The following is a 22,166-nucleotide window of genomic DNA, read 5'->3' on the forward strand; positions in this document are numbered from 1 at the left end:
TATTATATGATGTGCCTGTAACCGAATATATATATATATATGATGTGCTTATGGCCTAGTGTCGTGTATCCGAGACGGTTGGAGGTGCTTGACTATATTTATTAAATATATGTAACGCAGATAATCCTCTCGATTGCTCCTTTAATTGGTCTTTTCCACTGATCCTCATCCAGCGCTATTATTTCATCGACCCAATGAGGCTCATCTAATTAATGCTCGAGTGAGACGAGACTTAAGTACATATATGCAAATGATCAGAGCTATACACGGCTTGCCCTGGCGCGGCTCCACAGAAGAAAATTTTTGTTGGCGTTAATTTTTAAAGCTTCTCACATATTAATTCAATGAAAATGATATCTATTTGTCTAAGCAAAAGCGCATCAATCGGTTGATCGAGCATGGATCTTTCTTGTTTTAATCTTAAAAGATGAGAAAAGATAACTATCTACACATGAAAAGTATGAGTATTAAGAGATGCGATACAAACACATATGACTGCCGAGTGCAAAGAGGATTTTTTTTCGGTGAATAATAAAGTTTTTTTTTGGTGAATGCAAAGAAGATCTTTTGAATGAAAGGGAAGCGTATTTTTATTTACAAAATATAATGTGGTTGCTAGCAAAAGCCAAAGAAATTACGTTTGGATTTAGAGTTGAGTTGAGTTGAATTTTGATTTTAATTGATTTGTAATGATTGTATTGTTGAATTAAGAGAAAAATTGTGAAAAATAATAAATAATTGAGAGAAAGTAATGATTAAGTAATGATTATATTGTTGAATTGTGAAAAAAGTAGTAAATAGTTAAGAGAATTTAATATTAAAAATGAATTGAATGGTTAAAAGAATTTAAAAAATGAAAAAAAGTAATAATTGTGATATTGAATTGAAGATAAGTGGAATTGAGTTAAGTTGAGTTGAAAATTTTTTAAAAAACAAACACACATCGTACTCATTTTGTCAGCCAAATGAAGAAACTTATATTTTGCCATGAATTTCTAATGGCCCCAAGTGCATGGAAAATGGTACATGTCTATTAATCTTCTTTCTTAAATTGTGGGCAACTAACAATTTCAGCTTTCAAGAAAATGAAAGATTAGGAAATATATTTTTCTAACTGACGAAAGTGTATCGATCAATCCATTATGGATTTTTCCTTGTTTTCCATCTTAGAAGATGAGAAAGATATATATACCCACAAGAAAAAGTATGAGATATTTATAATGCATACATAAGGTTCGTAAAGAGTTCAAAGACATCAATTTTTTTTTATAAAATAAAGTGTGTGTGTGTGTATATATACAACATATGTATGTGGTTCGAGTACTCTTTTTTTTTGGCAGAATTAGAGAAATATATTAAAAGCAACTAATCAGGGTTCACCGAGAAGTCTCGGTTAGTAAATACAGTAGGAGTATTAATGCTACCCATCTGACCTAGTATAATACGATCTGAAACCCCAACAGGCAGGGTAATAAAATAGACAACAACCTGCTGAGATTGTAGATCATCACGAGCCATCCGAGCTAGGTAGTCCGCTACAGAGTTCACTTCCCTAAATGCATGCTGGATATGAAAATCGGTGAAGGTACTCACTAGAGACCTGCAATCCAAAATAATGTGCATTAGTAATAGGTTATCACATGAGTTACCTAAGAAAAGATCGACAACTACCGTGGCATCCGACTCTGCGAAGAGAGATTGGAAGTCTATTTCTCGAGCCAAGCGTAGTCCATCCCTAAGTGCGTAGCACTCGGCAATGAGGCCGTTAGTGTGCCCAAGGTGGTGGCCAAAACATTTGATCCACCCTCCTAAGTGATTTCGAATAACACCTCCAGCCGTGCTTTTCCTGAATTAGTATTTACCGAGCCATCCGAATTAAGCTTGGCCCACGCATATTGTGGCGGAATCCACTGTCCTTGAATGAGATCCTTTTGCTGCATAGGTTGTGGCTCAAGAAAGGCAAAGTACTCGATAACAAGCTCGATGCACATTCGCTGAATTTGAGCCTGAAGTGAGGAGGAGGTGAGGTGGCCGACGGTGGGAGCCTTAAAGCTGGCCACCAACTCCCCAGTTGGGGTCATCGACGACTTCTACTGTCGCCAGTGACCCTAATTGGGGCAATGAGGGCCTCGATGCTGATCCCCACCCCCAATTGAGGTCGCTGGCGACATCTGCTATCTTCGGCAATGCCAACTGGGGGAGTGGGGCCTGGTGTCAAGGCCCCCACTGGTCGGAATCGGAAAACCCCCTCGCTTCCTCCTCATTGTCGGCCAACTACCTTTTTTTTTCTTTTCCATTTTTAAAATTTTTTGATTCTTTTTATTATTTTCAAAATGTGGAAACTACTCGGTCAATTATCATGAGCCACATGACACCGTCATGTACACCTCGGTAATTCCGGTTAAAATTAACGGATTTATTAACGGTGTATTAATATTATCATCAAATCAGTAGTTTGTGATTTAATTGGTTAAAGAAAAAAATTCATACTAAAATCGTTAAAATATAAAAAGTTTGAGATTTTTTTTTTGTTATTAACCCAATATACACACTCGTCAAAGTCAATGCACAATGAGATATGAGATTGGATAACTAAACTCGCTTAGCCTAGTTGCGATGCTTTTTGCTAATATGCATGCATGGACTATATTATGCATACTCTTATCCGAAAATTAAAATAAAATAAGAAGAAATGGAAAATAGGAAGATGGGAATAGAAATACGAGATGATAAATTAGCCTTGAAATTTTATTATATTTTATTTGGGGCCAACGATGATTGTAATTTATCCGATGATGCTGCAGTGCAGGCAGTGCTGTTGGGTAAACAGCCCAGCCGGCGCTTGCAAATTCTGACCTTTGACCACCCAAATGCTTTTAAGCGTCAAACATCCCAAGGACGTGTTTGTCGTATCATTCATATTCCTGTGCTAATTGCCTAAAACACGTAATTCTCTTTTCCTAACATGGATTCCAACACATGACTTGGTCCTGGAAATTTGTACAGTTTTCTTTCTTTGTTGTTTTACTTTCGTCATTATTGTCTTTCTTTTTTATTTGTGATTTTTTCTCTAATACCAAAATTGGTTTACTCATGTCACAAAACATGACTGAGTAAAAGAATTAAATAATTCACCCAAAACAAGAATTATAAAAAATTCATTACACCTATAAGCGATTAAACTTATCACTAACTCAAAAATTCGAACCGATAAGTTGTGATATTTAGAGTGCGTTTGGATTTAGAGTTAAGTTAAATTGAATTTTGGTTTTAATTTATTTATAATGATTGTATTGTTGAATTATGAGAAAAAGTGTGAAAAAGTAAAAAATAATTGAGAGAAAGTAATGATTAAATAATGATTGTGTTGTTGAATTGTAAAAAAGTAATGAATAGTTAAGAGAATTTAATATTAAAAATTGAATTGAATGGTTAAAAAAATTTTAAAAATGAAAAAAAGTAATGATTGTGATGTTGAATTAAAGATAAGTGGAGTTGAGTTGAGTTGAGTTGAAAATTTTTTAAAAAACAAACACACTCTTAATCTCTTATAAATTTATGGTTTATTGACATTATTCCGATATAGGATTTCTTCTTAGTCCTTAACTCTCATCGAACTATTCGACAACTTGTGATCAACGAATACAAAACAAACTGTATGAGTAGAAAATGATGAAATTTTATACGATAACAGTTACAAAATAGTACCTTTTTTTTATAGCTTTTTTCCCCAAAATAACAAAATAGGTCATGGGAATTTGTTTACCCAACACATATTTGCTTGGCAACATTATTAAGCGTCGATTATGGTAGAAGTCATTTCGAGGACAAAAATGATATCTCTATCTTTATCCTTGTAAAGGCCGAAAAAGAACCTTCACCTCACTTTCACTTTTCAAAATTATTTTTAGTGAAAGAAATACATTCGCTAGCAATAACTAAATTAAGACTATAATTGTAATTTTACGCAAACACTACCATACTTTTTCTATTTATCCAAAATACACTCATTAGTAATAACTAAATTAAGACTGCATCTGTAATTTTACTCAAATAACAACCATATTTTTTTCTGTTTATGCAAAAAAAAATCACCAAAAAAAAAATACCAAGTTTTTTTTTTCCCTATTTTCTCACTTCTACTCACCCTCTTTATACCCCTCCGCACCTTTCTCCTCTCTTTATACCGTTTCTCTTTTTCCCTTTATAATTTTTCCTTTTAAACTATATTTTAATTCACTTGATGAGAAAATCGATATCATCAAATTTTTATGCACCGTTCATATCTCCAAATTATCTCCCAACTTGAAAAGCCAATTTCATATTCTAACTAGAATTTTCTTAAGCTTTATGTCCTATCAGTTTAATTCGTAATATAATTACTTAGATTTAATCGTTTTTGTGTGCCATGCATACTATTTTTTTCAGTTTCTAAAGTTCATTACCTACACGTAGCGCAAGGACGTCGCTCTATAATTTATATACTAAAAACCATTAACTATCAAAGATGGCGTAACACAACGGCACGCGCCTTCGTCGGGTAACCAAGATGTGTCAAGTTCGATACTCACTGTGGGACTACTCGTACTCCTTTATTAGTTATTAGGATTTTTTATTTTATGTATTAGGCTTATGCCCATCTTTTGTAACCGAAAAGAAAAAAACTATTAACTGCAACATATGGAAAGGGACGGTACACCAACCCAAGAACGGTTAGCAAACAACTGGGCCGATCCAGAGGAGAACGGCCCAACCCACTACTAGTTCCAAATGACCAGACTACCCCCCAGACGGAGTCCGTTTCTGAGATCGTCTTGTCCGAACGGAATGATACCCTTCTCTCTCTCTCTCTCTCTCTCTCTCTCTCTCTCTCTCTCTCTCTCTCTCTCTCTCTCTCTCTCTATAAAATAATATTAAAAAGAAAAAGAAAAAAAATATTGGAAGTTTCTTTTCTGTCTAACGGCTACTTGCAGAAAACAGAGCAGTGCTGAGCTGAGAGAGAGGACACTGCTCAGATTTAAAACTGAACACTCTTCTCGACTCTCTCACCATCGCTAAAAGCTCAGCTTACGCTCCCTTTCCTCTCTATCTAATCTCTCTCCCTCTCTCTTCCTTTGGCCTTTTACTACTAGTCTAGCCAATGGGGGTGGCGGCTCTGGCGGAGGAGACCAGCAGCAACGGCAGTGGCGGAGGAGGAGTTGAGCTCTACGAGGACATCGAGGCCCCCAAGTTCGTGGACTTCACCGCACTCGATCACTACAACCCCGACGACCGCTACTGGTTCTGCTCCCGCGTTGGTAAAGTCCCCCTCTACCCTTAAAGCCCACGAGCTTTGCTGATGCTGAGAATTCTTCGGAATTGGATGGGATCTTGAGCTCAATTGTTGTCTCCCTCAATGTTCTGTTTGAAGGAGCTCTCGAATGGAAACAGCTCGATTGTCTGCCAGTTTATAAGAAGAGATGCTAAAATCTGTTACGTTACTTGAGCTGCTGAACTTTGTCTATTAAATGGGTCGGATTAAATTTTCTAGAATTTTCAAGCTATGGATTTTTGTTCCACAGGATGTGATCAAAAGCATGACGATGAGATGGACCCAGATGAAATCTACAAAAAATTTGTCCTCAGGGTCAGTTCTAATTCCATAAATAAATATGTGTAGGTAGACATGTAATTCTCTTACTGCAGAAAAGCTTCTTTGCTACTTTTATTTATGGGGGAAACTGCTGATATGAACAGGTTATGGCGGCAAGGAGTCCCAATGTCAGACTTCGCAAAGCGTTAACTCGAAAATCGACCAAGTCAGTGCTAGTTTTCTCTGCTCTAGACTTGATTTTTCATCGTTCGTGTAATTTAGCTGATGAAGTTTGGGTTTTTTCTCTCTCAGTGCAACAAAGTGCCCGTTTTCTGCTCCTCCGAAGCCTTCCAGACCGAGGATATCGAGATTAGCTGTATTATCTTCAATCTCAAAGAAACTGGTGGATGGAAAAGAGAGGACGAAACCCATCGGCCCTATCACTGCAACTCCAAATCCTAAAACAAAGAAGATTCCTGCCGTATCTAATGCATTGACCACTCCAGGGAACAAGAAGAAGAGAGTCTTGAAACCCGAACTCTTTTGGAGTGTTAGGAAGCCGAAAGAGAATACTGTTCCACTGCAATCCGGAAAGGTGGTAGCGAAAGCTCTCACATTTCAATCTCCCAAGAAGACAGTGAGGAAGAAGACATCGTCAGAATTGGACGCATCAGTAAGAAAGATCTGTGCAGGGATAACGAAGCTTGAGATCACTGGCCAAAGGAAGAACATCTTCGGCAACGAGAACAGAATGTTGCCATCAGATCCTCCCAAGAAGAAACTGGGCGCCAGGGAGGTCAAAAGTCGGGTTTATGATTCGTTGAGGTCTCAAAAACACAAGCATAATGAAAATGGGCCTTCTAGATGTATGAAGAAGAAAGGCATCGAAACGAAGCACATGGCAGGTGTACGTTCAGCAACACATGATGGATCTTCAGGTGACTCAAGTGATATGGAAGTGGATTCACATTGTGTGTCTTTACAAGAATCTTCTGCCGCAGGATCCGCTAAGTCGGACTTATTTGAGGTTCCGGTTGTCCAAGCCAATTCGGATGAATTAACCAGGGAGGTAACTCTTGATGTAGAAACGTTAGTGCCAAGTTCAGAGAAGGACGCGACCGAGAATGTCCTCGACAGTGCTCGTGATGACGGTGCCGTAAGTGCTACTGATAAAGAAGGCAGCCATGAGGTCTCAGAGAATGATGACAAAGAAAATGTCTCTGCTCTCAACCGTAACAGGTATCCGAACCCCATCAACGTTGTGTTCTGTATGTTGAGCACAGCTATCTAATTCTTAACTAATTCCATCCAATTCTTGTTTATGGCTTCTATTTTATGATTCTTCACCAATGATCATACTTTGCATCCAATTGTAGAGAGCAAAATGAGGTTCCAGAGAATGACAACATGGAAAATGCCTCAGGTCCAGATAATAACAGGTATAGATTTGTGAACTTAGCTGGGCAGCTCTTTAGCACGTCTTCTTGGGGTGTGAGATATAATAATTTTTATGTTCTTGAGCAGAGATCCTTCTGAAAGCACGATGCTTGGCAAGCAAGATACCGATGGAAAGATTCAAAAGGTGGTTCTTGCAGTCCATTACTCATAATTTCCTTTGTTCAACCTTCCAGATTCTGATTCTCTTTCATGTCAATGTAATTTAGGCATCTCAAAAAGTCGTTCAGACTTTGAAAGAGAACTCTGCCAATGCAAGAAGTGCTCATGGTGGAAAGTACGTAAAACCGAGGCCAACCAATCCAAAACCCTTCAGGCTAAGAACTGATGTATGTGAAATTCCAACCGTTTTGAACACTAGCAATTATTTCATCCGTCTCAGCTTACTTTATCACGATTTCAGGAAAGGGGAATATTGAAGGAAGCAAATTTGGAGAAAAAGCTCCTTGCACCTTTGAAAGAGACGAGTACGACAGTGTCAGGGTTTTCCGGCGGGAACCCGCTAGTCAAGAAACATCAGAATCCTCAGAAAGTAAGTTCTCTTTCTAATAGACCCAATGTTTCATTATAGATCACGAGAACTCATGGGTATTCATTGTGCCTTCAACTACAGAGGAATGGAAATGTCCCTGGACAAAGTGAAGATGAGAGCAGCTGTCAGCAGAATAAAGTGAAAATACAGCAGGATAGGCCTGTAAGTCCAGGCTCTCGTCCTAATACAGTTTCTTCTCCATAAAAGCAATGAAATTTTTTCCTAAAGTACCGATCCTTTAAGAATAACTAGTGCTGTTTTCCTCACAGAGGATCAGAAGTAAACTCTCGGCCGTCTCCGGCACGTTGCAGAGGGTAGGGGCACAAAAACAGCAGAGGACTCCGATTATTACTTCACAAACGCAATCGCGGGAAAGCATTAGAAGAGCGAAGCTGCTTTTTTTGAAGCAACAATCTCAACGGTGAGCATTATTCTCAAACTGTACATGAAGTTCTCAAAAAACTTCGGATTGGAAAGCTCATATCTTAGAAAATGTTGAGTCGGAACAGTTCCAATCCAAACTGAGTTCCTGTAAAACAGTGCAACTGTTTGCGTGAGATAGAACTATCGAAGAGATAGTTGAACATTGAGATCTATTATGCTATGGAATTCATTTTGGCCATTTACCCATTAAGCTTGTCGGCTGTGTTGCAGTGTTGTGTCAAAGAAGAAGGCGATGGTTTCACCTATGACTTGTGAACTTCGTAGCACCAAGGGAACTTCTGGGAAGTGCATGAAGCCCAAAAAAGAATCGAAACAGAACGAGAATGCTGCTAAATCAACCATCAAAGCTGCTACTCCTGCACGCTCGAGGTTGATGTCATGTCCCAGAAGACCACTAACCATTCCGAAGGAACCGAATTTCCACGCGGTTCATGTCCCAAAGAGCTGTGCACAGAAGTCGGCTACGCTATTGTGATCCTTTGATCACAAATCCATTGTTTGAGGTTGTGCGCGTGACAATGATAGTAGCATATTCAATTGTTTCATTGAATTCATCTGTTTGCATTCTTTCTTTGGTTTCCGCATGAGTTTTGTAAGTTCAAGCAATTGTTTGTACGGTGTATTATATATATGCCTGGAGCATACACTAACTTTATATTTAATTTTTATTAAATGAACGAAGCATTTAATAATTTTATTTTCTCCTACCATTTGTATTGATTACCGATCAGGACCAACATGGCAATTTTAGAGTTAGTTTGATGCAACAGAATTGGCAAGTATGATCATAAGTAGGCCTGTATCCGATCTTGGATCTTCAACAAGCTAGCTCAAAGGGCTAAATTTCTGGCTCTCACTGGATCATATTTCAGATGTCTTTGCTACTTCGCGAGCCATACCTCATCTAGCTTCATTGCTTCCTAATCGGGATAACTAAACCAGTTAATTGTGCTGAGATAAGTTGCAGACTTTATTGGAGACTGCATACGAGCAGGAAACCCCATCATGGGCAAGGCAAAACTACTATGGACATATGATTAGTCTCACTAATGGGAATCAAGCATTCCAAGATAGTGAACATCCCCATTGTTATTATTCACACCGAAATCTTCGTCGTCAATTTTCACAGACCTCTGTTCTTAATAGCATTCTTGAATTTCTCATTTGCAGCCACGAGCTCTGCTGCTATGCCGGGCTCATTTGCGGAATGCCCTGCATCTTGAACAACCTGTTGGGAAAGGTGGGGGGGAGAGAGAGAGAGAGAGAAGCAAAACAGGAACAAATCAAAAAGGGTGTCATAGCAAAATGCTCGACTCAGTGTAAGATTGAGGCTTGAATTATGCCCTTATCTATGATAAAACCTTGCCTACAGTTTCACAACTTTCTTACCCGAAAATCTGCCTCGGGCCATGCTTTATGAAGATCCCAAGCAGACATCATTGGGCAGCAGACATCATATCTTCCCTGGATATGCCCATCCAATGTTAGAGACCCCAGACACAAATAGTTATAATATGTATGTACGAGCATATATACTCTCAAATCCGAAAGCAGAGGGATCTGCTTCATGGGCAAAAACCTCTAAGAATAGCAGCTGGAAGTAAAGATATGCATAGAGAAATCAAGATATCTACGTAATCGATGACATTCTCCAAAAGAAAAGTATTGGGAGAAAAAGGAAAAACTTCAATTATGTGGATCACCGGCTATCATATCATGCATGGGCTTGATTATGCACCCTTGTTTCCAAACAGACAAGTACAATGATACAACTCCCACAGTAATGACCTACCTGCACAATTACAGTGTTAATATGCCTGATCTTATCAATATTATCCAGCAGGAATGAATCGTTTGGAAAGAATCCCTTGTTCACAAAGTAATGATTTTCAATCCTTGCAAATGCCTGGACAGAGTGAAACAAACATGTCATGACCGAGAAAACCCTCTATAAAAATTTCTCATAAGAAAAGAATTACCAACTCCAGTTAGAATAGAGAGTTTCAGAATTACACTATGAACAGGAATTTCATGGTGTCATTACAAAAAAAGTCAATGCATATAGTTCCAATTTAAACTTTTGACGATAGAGAAACAATCTCACTCACTTTCAGCACCAATATATTATAACAGAGCTTTATTGAAGATATGTGGAAACCTTGTCCTTTTTCCCCCTTTCCCGACAAGTGATGTGGAAACTTTATTGTAAAAATTAACTACTATTAAAAAACTCTAACTGTGACTGCTGAATGAACTTACTAGCGAAAATTTATCATCATCTCCTCTTTTTATGTTCTCTTCATTTGGATGAAGATGCGCAGTCATCATTTCCCACGTGGTCCAGGCTCTAGCAGCTGCATACTAAGGAGAGAACAATAAACTGAGGATGAATGAAAGATAGTAGAGACATCTTATAACGTGATATAAGGGCACAGAAGGCAGTATTATCAAATAATCGGATAAACCCAAACCTGTGTATCCATATTGTCAGAGTTCAATCTCTTGCTGTAGGCACTAATGAAGCATTGCCTCTCATTTTCAGGAATGAGATCACGAAATGGTTCCCAGGCTGTAAAGGAGGAAGCAGCAGTATTAATTACATTAAATAGTCCAAGTTAACACAGAGAAAGAGTAGTAACAGTAACAAATGTTGAACAGAATATAATAACCACAGAATCATTTAAAACGGAGATATATCGTACCATCTGGATATATTGCAGCAGCACCACCTTCATAAAACCAATCAAGTTCTTTCTTACGCAAGAGAAATATTCCCCTTAAGACAAGCCCAGTAACCTGAAAACAAAATTGCAGATGCTTTCTTAACAATTTAATGGGAATCCAAGAAAAACGAATTCTTTTCTCCATCTTAATGATGACTAAGAGATTTTCATCGTTATAGGCACCACAAAGGGGACTACTCTAACAGATATGACAAGGAAAGAGCTTGTACTTTTTCAGGGTGTGATTGGCTGTATGCAAGGGCGAGTGTACTTCCCCATGACCCACCAAAAACCTGCAGCATCAGACATAACAAGACGATCCACATTACCCTCTTGAAAGTAAGACAGCTTTATTATCTTACCTCTAATATGAGAAACACATGGAATTCATGAGGAAATTTGGGCAACATTAATATATATCATAAAAAGCGTTAACAACATAGCAGGTATAGTAGCTCCCAAAAGACCGAAAAGGTTATTTTTTTTATTTTCAAATATTATATTATATTATATAAAGGGAAAAATGTATCCTTAAGCATCTAAAGAATCCGCTGCCCTGCGAAACTGTGACAACTTTTGTCATCATTAAGTGAAAAACCATGATCCCACTTTTATGTCAACTGACTACAGCGATTGCTACTAAAATTGAACATTACCTGCCATTCTGGAATTTCCAAATGTTCCCTCAGCTTCTCGGTGTCAGAGATAAGGTCCCATGTGGTGTTCTCTTCCAGGCAAGCATGAGGTGTGCTTTTTCCAGCTCCGCGCTAACAAGAAGATGCTCATAACAGATAGCAAAAAGGGAATAACTTAACTCCGGGGTACAATAATTCAAGAAATACCTGGTCAAATAGTACAATCCGGTAAAACTCGGGGTCAAAAAATCTACGATTACTTGGAGCTGTCCCACCCCCAGGACCCCCATGAAGAAACACAACTGGCTGATGACATCAGAAAAAGAAACATGTTATTCCAAGTAAATTCAATGGGGATAAAAGAGCACTTGAGAAGAAAACGTACAGAAAGCAGGAAGCGTCTATGGGCATTAAACCACAAAATACATCTCAACCCATACCATTCTTCTCTAGATGCTGCAACGTATTATTAGATAGTACCGATTATCTATGATCTAACATTGCCTAATACGTCGGCAACTCGAAGATCTTCACTTCTTTATTCCTTAATTGGAAATCGAATCGGTTGGCAAATTCAAATACTAGAACAAAACGATGGCATGACTACTCACATATCCACCCGGATTTCCTGACTGCTCCCAATAGATTGTATGAATGTCCGAAACCTTCAAGAAACCTGTGCTGTATGGTTCTATGTGTGGATAAAGATTGCGATTTACTTCTGGTACTTCCTTATGTGGCTCCATGGCTTCAGTCACTGACGTCTCAGACTTAAAGGAAAGGTTTTGAACACTTAAATTTGATATCTTCTTCCCTGCATACAGAAAACACCACAAATTTCAAACGCTTCATATGCAAGCCGAGTTAGAGGTATCCAGCTTTCGGTGAGCTACCGACAAGATCAGCAGCACAACAGCCTCATGTGGTTCACTGTAGTTGTTCTAAAATTTGAGTTTCAATGGAGAACATAGTTTTTTGGCCAAAAGTAGTTTCCGAAAAAATACATTTTTGCGGTGCTTTTTGGTGCACCAGAAACAGTATCGATTATCGAATTGTTTACGGGGTTGCACGTAAAGCAGACAGCGGGAAACCAGCGATTCCATCAGAAAAGAAGCAGCAGATCAATAACAGAAAAGGAGAAAGATCTCACACTTCTTGTCAAATGATAATAGATAAGCATGGAAAACGCAGAGTTGTGCACAGAATCATCTCAAGCTACCAGTTTCGGAGTGAATTCACCAAGTAAGCATCAATTCAGCTCACAGTCATGAGCACGCCTACTCTACCATACCCCAAAACCAACAACCAGGAAAGGAAAAAAAGGGGGGGGGGGGGGGGGGGGGGGGGGGGGGGGGGGGGGGGGGGGGGGGGGGGACACGATTTTTAGTCCGAAGTTAGGCCATTCAATTGTATTTCATTTGCACCCGCGACTGTTCCATCAAGAACCCACACCGTGATAGGGAGAAAGATCAGCAACCTGAGAAGACGGACCTCCCAAGATGCAAAGAGGGCTGATGTAGGAGACGCAGAGACGGAAAGAGAGAGGAGGAGCGCCCGAGGGTCGCGGAAGGAGAAGAACAAGAAGGAGAAGAAGAGATGAATCTGCTGAACCCTAGTAAGCTCATCTATGGCGAGTGGGAGAGCGGGTGAGGAAGTGATTTTATGCTGGCAGACGCATCTGAGAATCAAACTCACGGATCAACCAATTTTACCAAACTAAGTAATTGCCCACTTGCCTATGGGGACATATTCTTATTCTCCCTTGAAATTATTAAAAATTTCGAGTCCGATTCTCGTCCGTGGTTCCACGCTATCCCGACATCTCCTATAATGGTATCTCAAGGCCGTGATCCATGCCAAATTCTTTTTCCCCGGAAAATTGTTTATTCACAAGTTCTCCTTGAGAATATTATTACAAAGCCACGAGAGAGAGAGAGAGAGAGAGAGAGATGTGGGGATAAAAGTAAAAATCCCAATGGTAGGGGAGAAAAAATTGAAAATAAAATAAAATGGAACTATACATTTGGTATCTCATCTCATCAGTTCTATTTTTTGGTCAAACCTTACATTCTTCTTGCTCCGTATAACCATATAGCTTATAAGGTGAAAGGGCTAGAAGGCTGATGAACTATTGGGACCTTAGACATGGTCACGTTGTTCATTAGCACGTTCGGCGCCACCGTGTCCTCTATCATGACGGGGTTCACCTGCGTGACTCTCTCTGGCACCACCTTGTCCCCGTCAACCTTCGCCAGAACTTCAAAGTGCATCCTCACCGACTCGGGCTTCGTCCTCCACGCGGGAATTCCCTCCACCTCTGCGGCCTTCAGCTTCTTCTCCACTCCGAACCCGATCTTGACGGATGTCTGGGCTGATACGTCTGCCTTCAGTAGCTTGAAGGAGCCCTCCTCGTGGGCCTTGGGCCCAAGCACGGAGGCAAGGAGGGCCTCAAAGCCAACGAGGTTCTGGTTCGAGCCATTGACCGAGGTAAGAGGCCACATTGTTGTGAAGTGCTTAGGGGTTAAGAGGGCAGTGGCTTCATCGGAGGGGGAGACATCTGACAGAGGCTCGAGAGCTTTAGAGGAGGAGGGAGAGGAGAGTTCTACGAGGCCTGGGGCGAGGCGCTTTAGCTTGAGCCTGTTGTTCGGGGAGGAGGGGGCTGAAGGGGAGGTGAGGGAGGTTGGGCCCACTATTCTGAGGGAGAGGATAGGAGTGGTCTGCGAGCGGGCAAAGTGGCGGAGTTGCTCGGCTAGATTAAGGATTCCCGAGGCAAAACCATCGCTCGTCCGGTTCAGTGGAAGTGGGAGATCAATTGGTCGACGGAGGCTCACGGATCGGGCACCCTTGACCGTAACCACAGCTCCATCTGCTAAGATTACTTTCTTCAAAACTCCAGCATCAACATCATGCTGCAATAGCCATAAAAACAGGGTTAATAAGCTACTCAAATATTAAACTGAATAAGTCCAGAAGTATGTTCATGAAACAATGCAACTGAGTACGCGATCAGAAGAAGTTTGTATCAACTGTCATGAAATAACAAAAGAGGGTGCTGAAATGCCTCAACAATTATCCTCTTGCTGAACAGACAATGCTTCGACTCCAAGCAACTCTATGAACGGAGGGATGAATGGAAAGACATAACGTTGACATCCATCACTGTGTAGACTATTAGCCACGAACTCAAGCACAATCTCCTCCATTTTGCGAGGCAAGATCCAAGTACCCATCAGAAACTACAAAAATTAACGTTTTGACAGTTGACAGACTCCAAAGATAGCGGTGTAAGCTCCTAATCCTCTCTCTACTATTTCAAATTACACCAAATCGTTGACTCAGTGATCTTCCTACGGGTTAACCTTGTATATGACGGTTGGTTAACTAATCCAACATTGAGCTGCAACTTTTTCACAGGAAAGGCCATATGGTATATTTGCAAAAAAATGTTACGCACAACCAGTCAGACGAACCAGAACAGATGTTTCTGAGGAGTCTTGAGCAGGTTCAAGTTGAGGCCAAATGTGAAATCCAAACTGCAGAAACATAAGAGCACAAGAAAAAAACCACATAAAGATGATGGATCAGTAACTTACAGGCAGGGAAAGCCTCATATCCTTGGCATCCTGGATCCATAACTCCATGGGTCCAGCGAGTTGAAATGGGGCCAACATGGGTAGCGCCTCATCGAATTTCTGCTTCTCAACCAAAAGGTTTTCTTTACCTGCCCAGACTGGGTCCTCGACCTGGAAAATGGGCAGATCTACGTATTCCCAGCGGTGGACGTCCTCCAATAGCTTGAAGGGAAGGACCCTGTTGTCGATCTCTATATCGAGCTCGTAAGCCACAGAGTGACCGACGAGCGCATCCCTCACATCAAACCCTGATATCTTGAATTCATCTGCTTGGAAACCCAACCCCTTGACAATACCTTCCTTCAAATCCTGCAAGGAGATAAAAGATGCCCTCAAATCAAATTTGCAAACTTGCAGCTTGATCTTCCTAACTCTAAATTCTTTGTCCTCTCTACTAAATCAGTGGCTACCATTGACTTGTTGATTAAGCTTGTACAATCGAAACCTTGTCAACAAGACAAAAATTGTTCCCATTTGGCCCCTTATATGTTATCAAACTAAAGAACTTCCAAGGAAAGAATTCCCATTAAGATAACAAAAACATAGCCTTTCAGTGGCCGCGGGTCATCAAAATTTCACCGATTATATTAGTCTTAACATCGAATTGCGTTGATAGGTTATAGCATAGCTGAACCAGTACAATGGACAATCCGCCATCAAACTGAACGTTTTTTGCCTAATTTCAGCTAAAATTTCCAGCTTCATCAAGCAATGAAAAGACACCAATCAATTCTTCGGAAAATAACTACGAGGAAAGCAAAAACACAACAATCAAAGTAAGCGCGAATTTCCCTTTTTCCCTGCGATTTCCGCTATCCCTCAGGCAAGACAGAGCAAAGAGAGAGCAAGCGAGTGCTTACCGATATGGCCTTGGGGTAGGACTGCTGAAAATCGGAAGCAGATCCCAGAGTTGCCAAACACGATAGAACCGCCGACAGAACAAGAAACGCCGGCACCAATCGAATCCCTTTAAAAGCCATACAGGGCCAAACAGCAGCGAAAATACCAAGCACGCACCGGAAACCTCGATGACTCGACCGAGTTCTTGCGACTGCGATCACCGAATCTGACAAGAAGTATTGCTCGACGAAGGTCTCCTTAAAATCTCCGACGAAGAAAAAGCATTGAAATTTCAGGTAGAGAGAAAGAGAGAGAGAGAAGAAGGGATCGAATTTAAGGGAAGGTTCGGGACGGGTCGGAGGAGGGTGGGCGGGGATGATGACGTGGCGCGGAGGACCAATGGGAGAAGAGATAGTGATGCCGCGAGAGCAGTTGATTGGTCGGGTCTCGTTGATGGGTGGTGACGTGGAGGAATTGACGGCGGTGATTTTACCTGCTTCCGTGCCACTCCCGGTTCGCCTATAATTAGGCCGGTAATTACGCCCCGTATTGATGACGTAAATACGATTTTTAGTCCAAGAGATATTTTGCGTTATTATGGATTCTCTTATTCCTAATTTTACAATTTTTACTACCGACGAAATATTTTACAATTTTTAAAATTCAAGGAAAAAATATGACGAATATAAATAAAATTTAGCATTTTAATTTTTTTAAATAGCAATTCTCTTTTTTGGAAAGCTTTCAATAAATCTTCAATAATTGGGTCAGAAAATGAATTATATATGTGGTAGTTGGCCCAAAATCTTCAAACAAATTGGATTGGGCCACGAATATTTATACTTCATTGTTCGCACCGAGCTAATTGGGCTAATATAGTAAGGGCCCGTGGCCCGTGCAGTCCTCCATCGTAATATCTTGTCGAGCATAGCGGGTATATCTGTTCCATTATACTTCCATCGGCAGCACCAACTTGGGTATAATTTCCCGTAACAAGCATAAGTTTCACGGTATTTGATGCCTTGAGCATCCGGTTACTGAAATAAGAGAACACAGTTCGTATATGCCAAAGGACATTAGGCGGGAACGCTGCGATAAGTCGGGTTTTTCAGTGAGGATGAATTTATGTAGCACAAGTGAAAGAGAACCACTCATTCCATTATTATTATTATTATTATTATTATTTTTCCACTGAGGATGTCACAATACAAGCAAAAAGAGGCTTAAGCAAGAACAATAATGTCAAAGGAGCCTCTTAAAACGCTTTCACTGGACAATACACCAAGCGGCAGAGTACACAAAGGCCGCTGAGCTCATTCACCATAAAAAAACCACACTAGTCCCTTCTATCAACCTCTTTTGGCTAAAGAAAGAGACCCCAAAGAACCCCCTAAAAGGCTGCAAGATCGGTCCTAAACGGGCGGGTGATAAACATGTGGATTAACATGATGTTAATCATGTGAAAAAAGGAGATCGGGAACGATCGAAAAAACCCACCCGAAAAATGGAACTCGCAGCAAACAGGATTGTGGGTGAGATGGTCTTGAATGGGAAGAGCAACAGTCGGCCTCGAAACAGACACAAGGCAAAAAAGTAACAGAAGTACCGAGTGTTTGGTTTATACTAGGATCTTTGTGGTTCTTGTTGAACGTAACGATAGGCCTGATGATGGCTTAAACGGGGACAGTGATGTGGATATTCTTCTGCATGTTGAGTATTGAACCTGCTTCTCTCATTACATGAACGACTTGAGGGCTGATCGGAGAGTCTTCACAAGATCTTTTGGTGACAGAGAGAAGTCGGGATTCATCTGCAAGAGTAATAAGAGGAATCATCAGCTCCTGCTGCAATTTGGCAAATAAAGAAGATGACCCTTACTTGATCTTGTTCCCGAGCTTTTCTAGTTTCGGTGCGTATCTTGAAAAGGTTTTCTGGAAGTGCCTTAGGAGGTTACTTAAAACATGTGCCAATACTTGAGAAGGCAAATTTGATTATCTTTACCACATGTTATGATTATGAACTGTTCTTCTAAGGATGCTCAGATTAGATTATGCAATAAATTTTAGTACCTGGCTAAACCGTAAGGCCTGAGTTATAGAGATAGAGCTAAAATCACCTGAGAAATGATGGTTATATCGAGGGCGAAACTCCCAAACGTCATGGAACTGATATTGGTTACGGTCAAGTGCAGTTTCTCAACTTCAGCAACAATCTTCTCCACCACTCCCTTCCTCTTCTCGCAGTGAATCTTTATCAGGACATCTTGTGCAGAAACTCTTGCTTCGATTTCAGGCAGTGCCTCACTGAGAGAAAGGTCACTTGAAGAATTCTCACTCGGGGAACAACTTCTTACATCATCAAAGAGCTGTGATTTCTTCACAAAGACCACTGATTCGGTAGTCTTCTTCCTTGTCTGCTCCTCAAGTGTATTAACTCTCTCTTGCAGTTGTTTCAAGTACTTGATTGTGTCCCCCAGAACCGAAGCCTTGTCCATCTGTTAGGAACACATTTGATCAGTGTAACTTTAATGTCATAACCACCAGGAAAGAAACAATATTTTGCAATACGATAATGAACTTGAAATCACAGCCAAAACAACAACCAGAGGAAAAAAAATGCATGACATCCTTCTCAGCATGTGATTGAGAACAGAACGTGTTGGACCTAATAAGATTTTCTTTGCAAATATGAGCAATTAAACGGATATGGAGAATCCGAATTGACTACCCTTTTGAGGTCTGGGACAAGTGCAGACAGGGCGATAAAACGCTGACTGAGTTTCTCCCGGCGCTTCCTTTCTGCCATGATGTGATCTTGAGTCTGAGAAGATCTATTACTGTCGTTCACGCTTATCCTCTTCCCTCCTTGGCAGGCCTTAAAGACAAAGTTCTGGTTCCCACAAGAACCTTGGGAGAACATGACATCGGAAGAGGTCTTCTCGATGCTGTTAGAGCACACCGCCTCCTCTTCCTTAGGTTTCAGTATGCCACTATTCTGGCTCCCAAAGTTTGAGTTCGAGCTTGTGATGTTTGAATTAACAAAGGAGACGATGTTCGAAGAATCAACAGCTTGGGGAGTCGATATTTGCTCAGTTTTACATGAAGCCCAGCTGTTCTGCTTGAGCTGCTTCGATGGCCTATGGTAAGAATCGTCCATGGAAGCTTTGAAGTTGATAGTGGGCTGGGGGAAGGAGCTCTGGATGTGTCCTCCAAAGGCAGCTGCTAGGGGTAGTATACTTAGTTCATCGATTGAGTTCATCTGCCACTGATCGATGAAGCTCATATCCTCAAATCCCTGCAAAGATTAACATTAACTCATCAGGCCATCAATTTGAGTCAACTTCTGCATTTGCTGTGTATATCTTTTCCATTTATCGTTGTCCATTTCTTGAGAAACAAAGCAAAAAGCACGTGGTTCAATCCGGATGATTTCTTTCAGGAAAGCGTGAAAATTTTTTCTTTCTGAAAGAACTGGTGAAAACAAGAGGTTGAGAACGCGCTTGCATCATATCGAAACTTGGAACCATACTAAATTCTTTCTGCACTAAAGTGTTTTCTATAATTGTAACACTGTTCATCAACAAAAAGGCCATTCAAACAAAATTGGTTGCAGAACATCACCAGGTTTGAGAAACGTACCATTTCAGGGATGCCTCTCAAGGATGATATCTCCATTGAAGAAGCTTCTTTCCAAATGAAAGAGCCACTTGGAGGATCCTGTCCAGCAATAAAGCAAACATGTTACGTATATATATCACATCAAGAATTCATCAAAATGGCACAGACCCAGAGAAAACTCTGAGCTTTTATTATTGAAGAGAGACAATTCAATGGAGAAAAGCATCATCTCGATTGCACAAAGTAAGAAGGAAAGAGCCCTCACCCTCTCCCAGAAAATGGCCAAAGGTTCCCTTTTCCCCCCAAGCCCCACTGGAGGAGAAGACTTGGGATTGCTCATCTTTTATAGCCCTTCCCCATGCATATCTACCCCGTTAAAGTCATCAAGTTGGGTGTTTTTTCTATGTGAAAAAGCCAGTTGACAACTCTTCATTTCAAAGACTAAGGAATAGTTCAGCCTTATAATTAACTTTTTCTCCATAGAATATGGATTGTAGGAAAACATTAAACATAAACATCGCACTTCCTCAAAGTTATCAAACCATGGCTGGCACAAAGCCATCGCTCGACTTAAAAGTTTGGCATCAAAGAGAATACTTTGTCATGACCGTATTCGGTACTTTTCACGAGTTACAGCACCGTCAGGTTGACTGGTCGTATATACTGCGAATGGAAATATGCAATCCCTTGTTGGTAGGTCGCTTTGGATGACGAGGTATAGGTTGCTCGCATTAACACGTCGTCAGTTGCTGCTGCTTTAGTGGACTTTTTCTGATGATAATTGCAAGGAACTATTATTAATTAGGAGATAAGCAAGGTCTAATCTATTGCCAGCCCAAGCAGGAATTACGGGGGAAATTCTGTCACCGACTGGATGTTGAAAATTGATGAGGGGGCCAATCAGAGGACAGTCAGCAGCAACAGAAGAGATGGTGGGGCCATTCATAGTCACATTGGTGGAGACACCTCACACATAAATTCAAAAAGGCCAATAGCTTTTTAGCCAACCCAACTTTATGGAATCAAGAAAAGATACGCTCACATTCAAAAATATTTATATATTTGATTGGTTTGATTCAATATAGAAGGTAGAGAGGAAAATTTAGTATTTTGTGGAATCAAAGATTCTCTTATTGGATTGAGGTAATCCTTTCACGATTTAAATAAGTCGATATGGTTGTTTGATTTGGATACAGCGTAACCATAATACATATGTATCACTTTCATCCAATAAATAGGACATCTCGAAGAGAGGTTAGTGCAACCCCGTTTTATCTTCATAGTAATCTTTGTATCAAGAGATGAATCTCCGACTTTAATGGTGAGATGCAGTATGGCTGACGACAGAGTTGACAAGGACAAAGTTTCCTATCAACATTTTACATGATTCCTTATGATCTAATTATTGATAGAGCCAAATCGTACCGGCGGACCATCCTCAATATTCAATTTTTCTTGAGTTTTCGGAGTCCAAAACGAAAACATGCAGGGCGAGTGATCCAACAGTTTTCGTTGCATGTGAACAGAGATAAGCCAAAGTTGTTTTGTCCTAGAACCCCCTCCCCCTCCCCCCCCTTATTCGTGGATTTATATGATGATTAATATCAATGAAAATGGAACGCGATTGATTTGATTATTGACCTCATATGACGAGAGGTTTTCCTAGTCCTTTGACTTTTTTGTTCACATCTTTCTACCTGTCTCTGGTGTCCAAGTTTTGGTGAGGGGGCGTTTCCCCTCCGACAAAGTTGGGGTTTCTAGAAACACTGTAATATACTGTCCCCATTGCCGTACACCTCTGTCAATAATTTCCCATTGAGGTTGCTGTGTGGCTTTGATTAATGATCCTTTTCCTTAGCCTTGAGATCAACCAAACTTTCAAAGGTTTGAAAACGATAGTACCAGTCTCTTCAGACATCCGATAAAGTTGGAACGACCTAGAGAAGATTAGCATGGCCCCTGGGCAAGGATGACACGATCAGATCGAGAAAACGATAGTGCCAACGAATTGCCATGCAATTAGGGTGTTACTAGAATAATGAGCCTTTTAAAAAGTTTACTTTTAAGAATTCTCTAGAGCACAGCAAGTTTCTTACTGTTTTATAAGAAAACTTTTTTTGATGAGTTTTATAAGAAAACTAGTTATTTAGTAAGAGTTTTATTATATTCTAATTAAAATTTTTCTTGCAAATTAAAATCCCATATTATTAAAAAAAATTAGTAAGTATTTTCTATATTTAAAAAAATTACAAGTTTCTTGTTAAATAATAAATTTCTTGACCAACAATGGTTGGTTCAAACTGTTCGACACTTATTCTTTTTAAGCAATATCTCAGATTCGAGTTTTATAAATAGAGAAAAATCTTGATCGAAAGAGTTTTATCCTTAGTGGGCCGACTTAACTCGAAGGTTTATGAATAATAGGGTAAAGAAAAAAAAAACTATCTTGTTATATAATGAGAGAAAATTACTGACAATCACCACATAGTTAATAACGTGGCATGCTCCTATCGGCTTTGGTATTTTGCTCCTTTTAAAGAGCATCCTTATGGAGGAAGAGGAAATGAGAGGAGAGGAAATGGAGGCATAATAGCATCTCCCTCCCCTCTCCCTCAAAACACTCTCCCAAACAAGAGAAACTCTCTCTCTAAATCCCTTTCCTCCCTCTCCCTCAAAATCCATCCTCCCAAATACACTCTTAGGGAAGTTTATATCA

General features: G+C 40.2%; 4 protein-coding genes, 1 long non-coding RNA gene and 1 other non-coding gene across 9 annotated transcripts; 2 read left to right on the top strand and 4 right to left on the bottom strand.

The window, feature by feature from the left end:
* Positions 1-5,003: 5,003 nt before the first annotated feature.
* LOC116195186 lies at positions 5,004-8,680 on the top strand. Of its 2 annotated transcripts, XM_031524180.1 has the most exons (12): positions 5,004-5,297; positions 5,562-5,626; positions 5,737-5,798; positions 5,885-6,510; positions 6,658-6,811; positions 6,949-7,011; positions 7,097-7,154; positions 7,237-7,356; positions 7,431-7,559; positions 7,641-7,721; positions 7,829-7,980; positions 8,214-8,680. In XM_031524180.1, the coding sequence occupies exons 1-12, from the start codon at positions 5,141-5,143 to the stop codon at positions 8,476-8,478; spliced, it is 1,932 nt and encodes a 643-aa protein (XP_031380040.1). In that variant the 5' UTR covers positions 5,004-5,140; the 3' UTR covers positions 8,479-8,680. The 2 variants fall into 2 exon arrangements, with proteins under 2 accessions (XP_031380040.1, XP_031380038.1); XM_031524178.1 differs by having other exon boundaries at positions 5,885-6,811.
* Positions 7,565-8,316, bottom strand: LOC116195189. The gene is made up of 2 exons (XR_004154591.1): positions 8,187-8,316; positions 7,565-8,088 (listed from the first exon to the last, which is right to left on the bottom strand). It is a non-coding gene; the product is annotated as an uncharacterized LOC116195189 (long non-coding RNA).
* Positions 8,681-8,949: 269 nt separating the features above from the next.
* On the bottom strand, positions 8,950-13,078 carry LOC116195188 (proline iminopeptidase). Of its 3 annotated transcripts, none has more exons than XM_031524182.1 (11): positions 12,839-13,078; positions 11,973-12,175; positions 11,569-11,667; positions 11,383-11,493; positions 10,957-11,019; positions 10,706-10,799; positions 10,475-10,572; positions 10,263-10,364; positions 9,796-9,909; positions 9,393-9,467; positions 8,950-9,231 (listed from the first exon to the last, which is right to left on the bottom strand). In XM_031524182.1, exons 1-11 carry the CDS (start codon positions 12,984-12,986, stop codon positions 9,127-9,129), a joined length of 1,212 nt encoding a protein of 403 aa, XP_031380042.1. In that variant the 5' UTR covers positions 12,987-13,078; the 3' UTR covers positions 8,950-9,126. The 3 variants fall into 3 exon arrangements, with proteins under 3 accessions (XP_031380042.1, XP_031380043.1, XP_031380044.1); XM_031524183.1 differs by having other exon boundaries at positions 12,853-12,989; XM_031524184.1 differs by lacking the exon at positions 12,839-13,078 and adding an exon at positions 12,512-12,657.
* Positions 13,079-13,299: 221 nt separating this feature from the next.
* LOC116195187 lies at positions 13,300-16,146 on the bottom strand. The gene is made up of 3 exons (XM_031524181.1): positions 15,854-16,146; positions 14,955-15,302; positions 13,300-14,270 (listed from the first exon to the last, which is right to left on the bottom strand). Exons 1-3 carry the CDS (start codon positions 15,971-15,973, stop codon positions 13,458-13,460), a joined length of 1,281 nt encoding a protein of 426 aa, XP_031380041.1. The 5' UTR covers positions 15,974-16,146; the 3' UTR covers positions 13,300-13,457.
* An 824-nt stretch (positions 16,147-16,970) lies between these two features.
* Positions 16,971-19,910, bottom strand: LOC116193522 (transcription factor bHLH25-like). The gene is made up of 5 exons (XM_031522253.1): positions 19,716-19,910; positions 19,472-19,549; positions 18,561-19,127; positions 17,950-18,327; positions 16,971-17,643 (listed from the first exon to the last, which is right to left on the bottom strand). The coding sequence occupies exons 1-5, from the start codon at positions 19,788-19,790 to the stop codon at positions 17,569-17,571; spliced, it is 1,173 nt and encodes a 390-aa protein (XP_031378113.1). The 5' UTR covers positions 19,791-19,910; the 3' UTR covers positions 16,971-17,568.
* A 1,444-nt stretch (positions 19,911-21,354) lies between these two features.
* Positions 21,355-21,460, top strand: LOC116198291. The gene has a single exon (XR_004155230.1). It is a non-coding gene; the product is annotated as a U6 spliceosomal RNA (small nuclear RNA).
* Positions 21,461-22,166: the final 706 nt, after the last annotated feature.

Source organism: Punica granatum, chromosome 2, assembly GCF_007655135.1.
Source record: "Punica granatum isolate Tunisia-2019 chromosome 2, ASM765513v2, whole genome shotgun sequence".
Taxonomy (NCBI): domain Eukaryota; kingdom Viridiplantae; phylum Streptophyta; class Magnoliopsida; order Myrtales; family Lythraceae; genus Punica; species Punica granatum.

What these genes read in the sequence shown, in the direction of transcription:
- LOC116195186 (XM_031524178.1), top strand. Translation starts at nt 5,141, where the DNA reads ATGGGGGTGGCGGCTCTGGCGGAGGAGACCAGCAGCAACGGCAGTGGC. An exon ending in AAATACAGCAGGATAGGCCT is followed by an intron (nt 7,722 to 7,828) that starts GTAAGTCCAGGC and finishes TTTTCCTCACAG; the next exon opens with AGGATCAGAAGTAAACTCTC. An exon ending in TTGAAGCAACAATCTCAACG is followed by an intron (nt 7,981 to 8,213) that starts GTGAGCATTATT and finishes GCTGTGTTGCAG; the next exon opens with TGTTGTGTCAAAGAAGAAGG.
- LOC116195188 (XM_031524182.1), bottom strand. Translation starts at nt 12,986, where the DNA reads ATGAGCTTACTAGGGTTCAGCAGATTCATCTCTTCTTCTCCTTCTTGT. An exon ending in TGGGAGGTCCGTCTTCTCAG is followed by an intron (nt 12,176 to 12,838) that starts GTTGCTGATCTT and finishes TTCTGTATGCAG; the next exon opens with GGAAGAAGATATCAAATTTA. An exon ending in CTGACAATATGGATACACAG is followed by an intron (nt 10,365 to 10,474) that starts GTTTGGGTTTAT and finishes TTCTCTCCTTAG; the next exon opens with TATGCAGCTGCTAGAGCCTG.
- LOC116195187 (XM_031524181.1), bottom strand. Translation starts at nt 15,973, where the DNA reads ATGGCTTTTAAAGGGATTCGATTGGTGCCGGCGTTTCTTGTTCTGTCG. An exon ending in CCTACCCCAAGGCCATATCG is followed by an intron (nt 15,303 to 15,853) that starts GTAAGCACTCGC and finishes ATCTCCTTGCAG; the next exon opens with GATTTGAAGGAAGGTATTGT. An exon ending in ATATGAGGCTTTCCCTGCCT is followed by an intron (nt 14,271 to 14,954) that starts GTAAGTTACTGA and finishes TGGCTATTGCAG; the next exon opens with CATGATGTTGATGCTGGAGT.
- LOC116193522 (XM_031522253.1), bottom strand. Translation starts at nt 19,790, where the DNA reads ATGAGCAATCCCAAGTCTTCTCCTCCAGTGGGGCTTGGGGGGAAAAGG. An exon ending in TTGTCCCAGACCTCAAAAGG is followed by an intron (nt 18,328 to 18,560) that starts GTAGTCAATTCG and finishes TGTTCCTAACAG; the next exon opens with ATGGACAAGGCTTCGGTTCT. An exon ending in ATATAACCATCATTTCTCAG is followed by an intron (nt 17,644 to 17,949) that starts GTGATTTTAGCT and finishes TTACTCTTGCAG; the next exon opens with ATGAATCCCGACTTCTCTCT.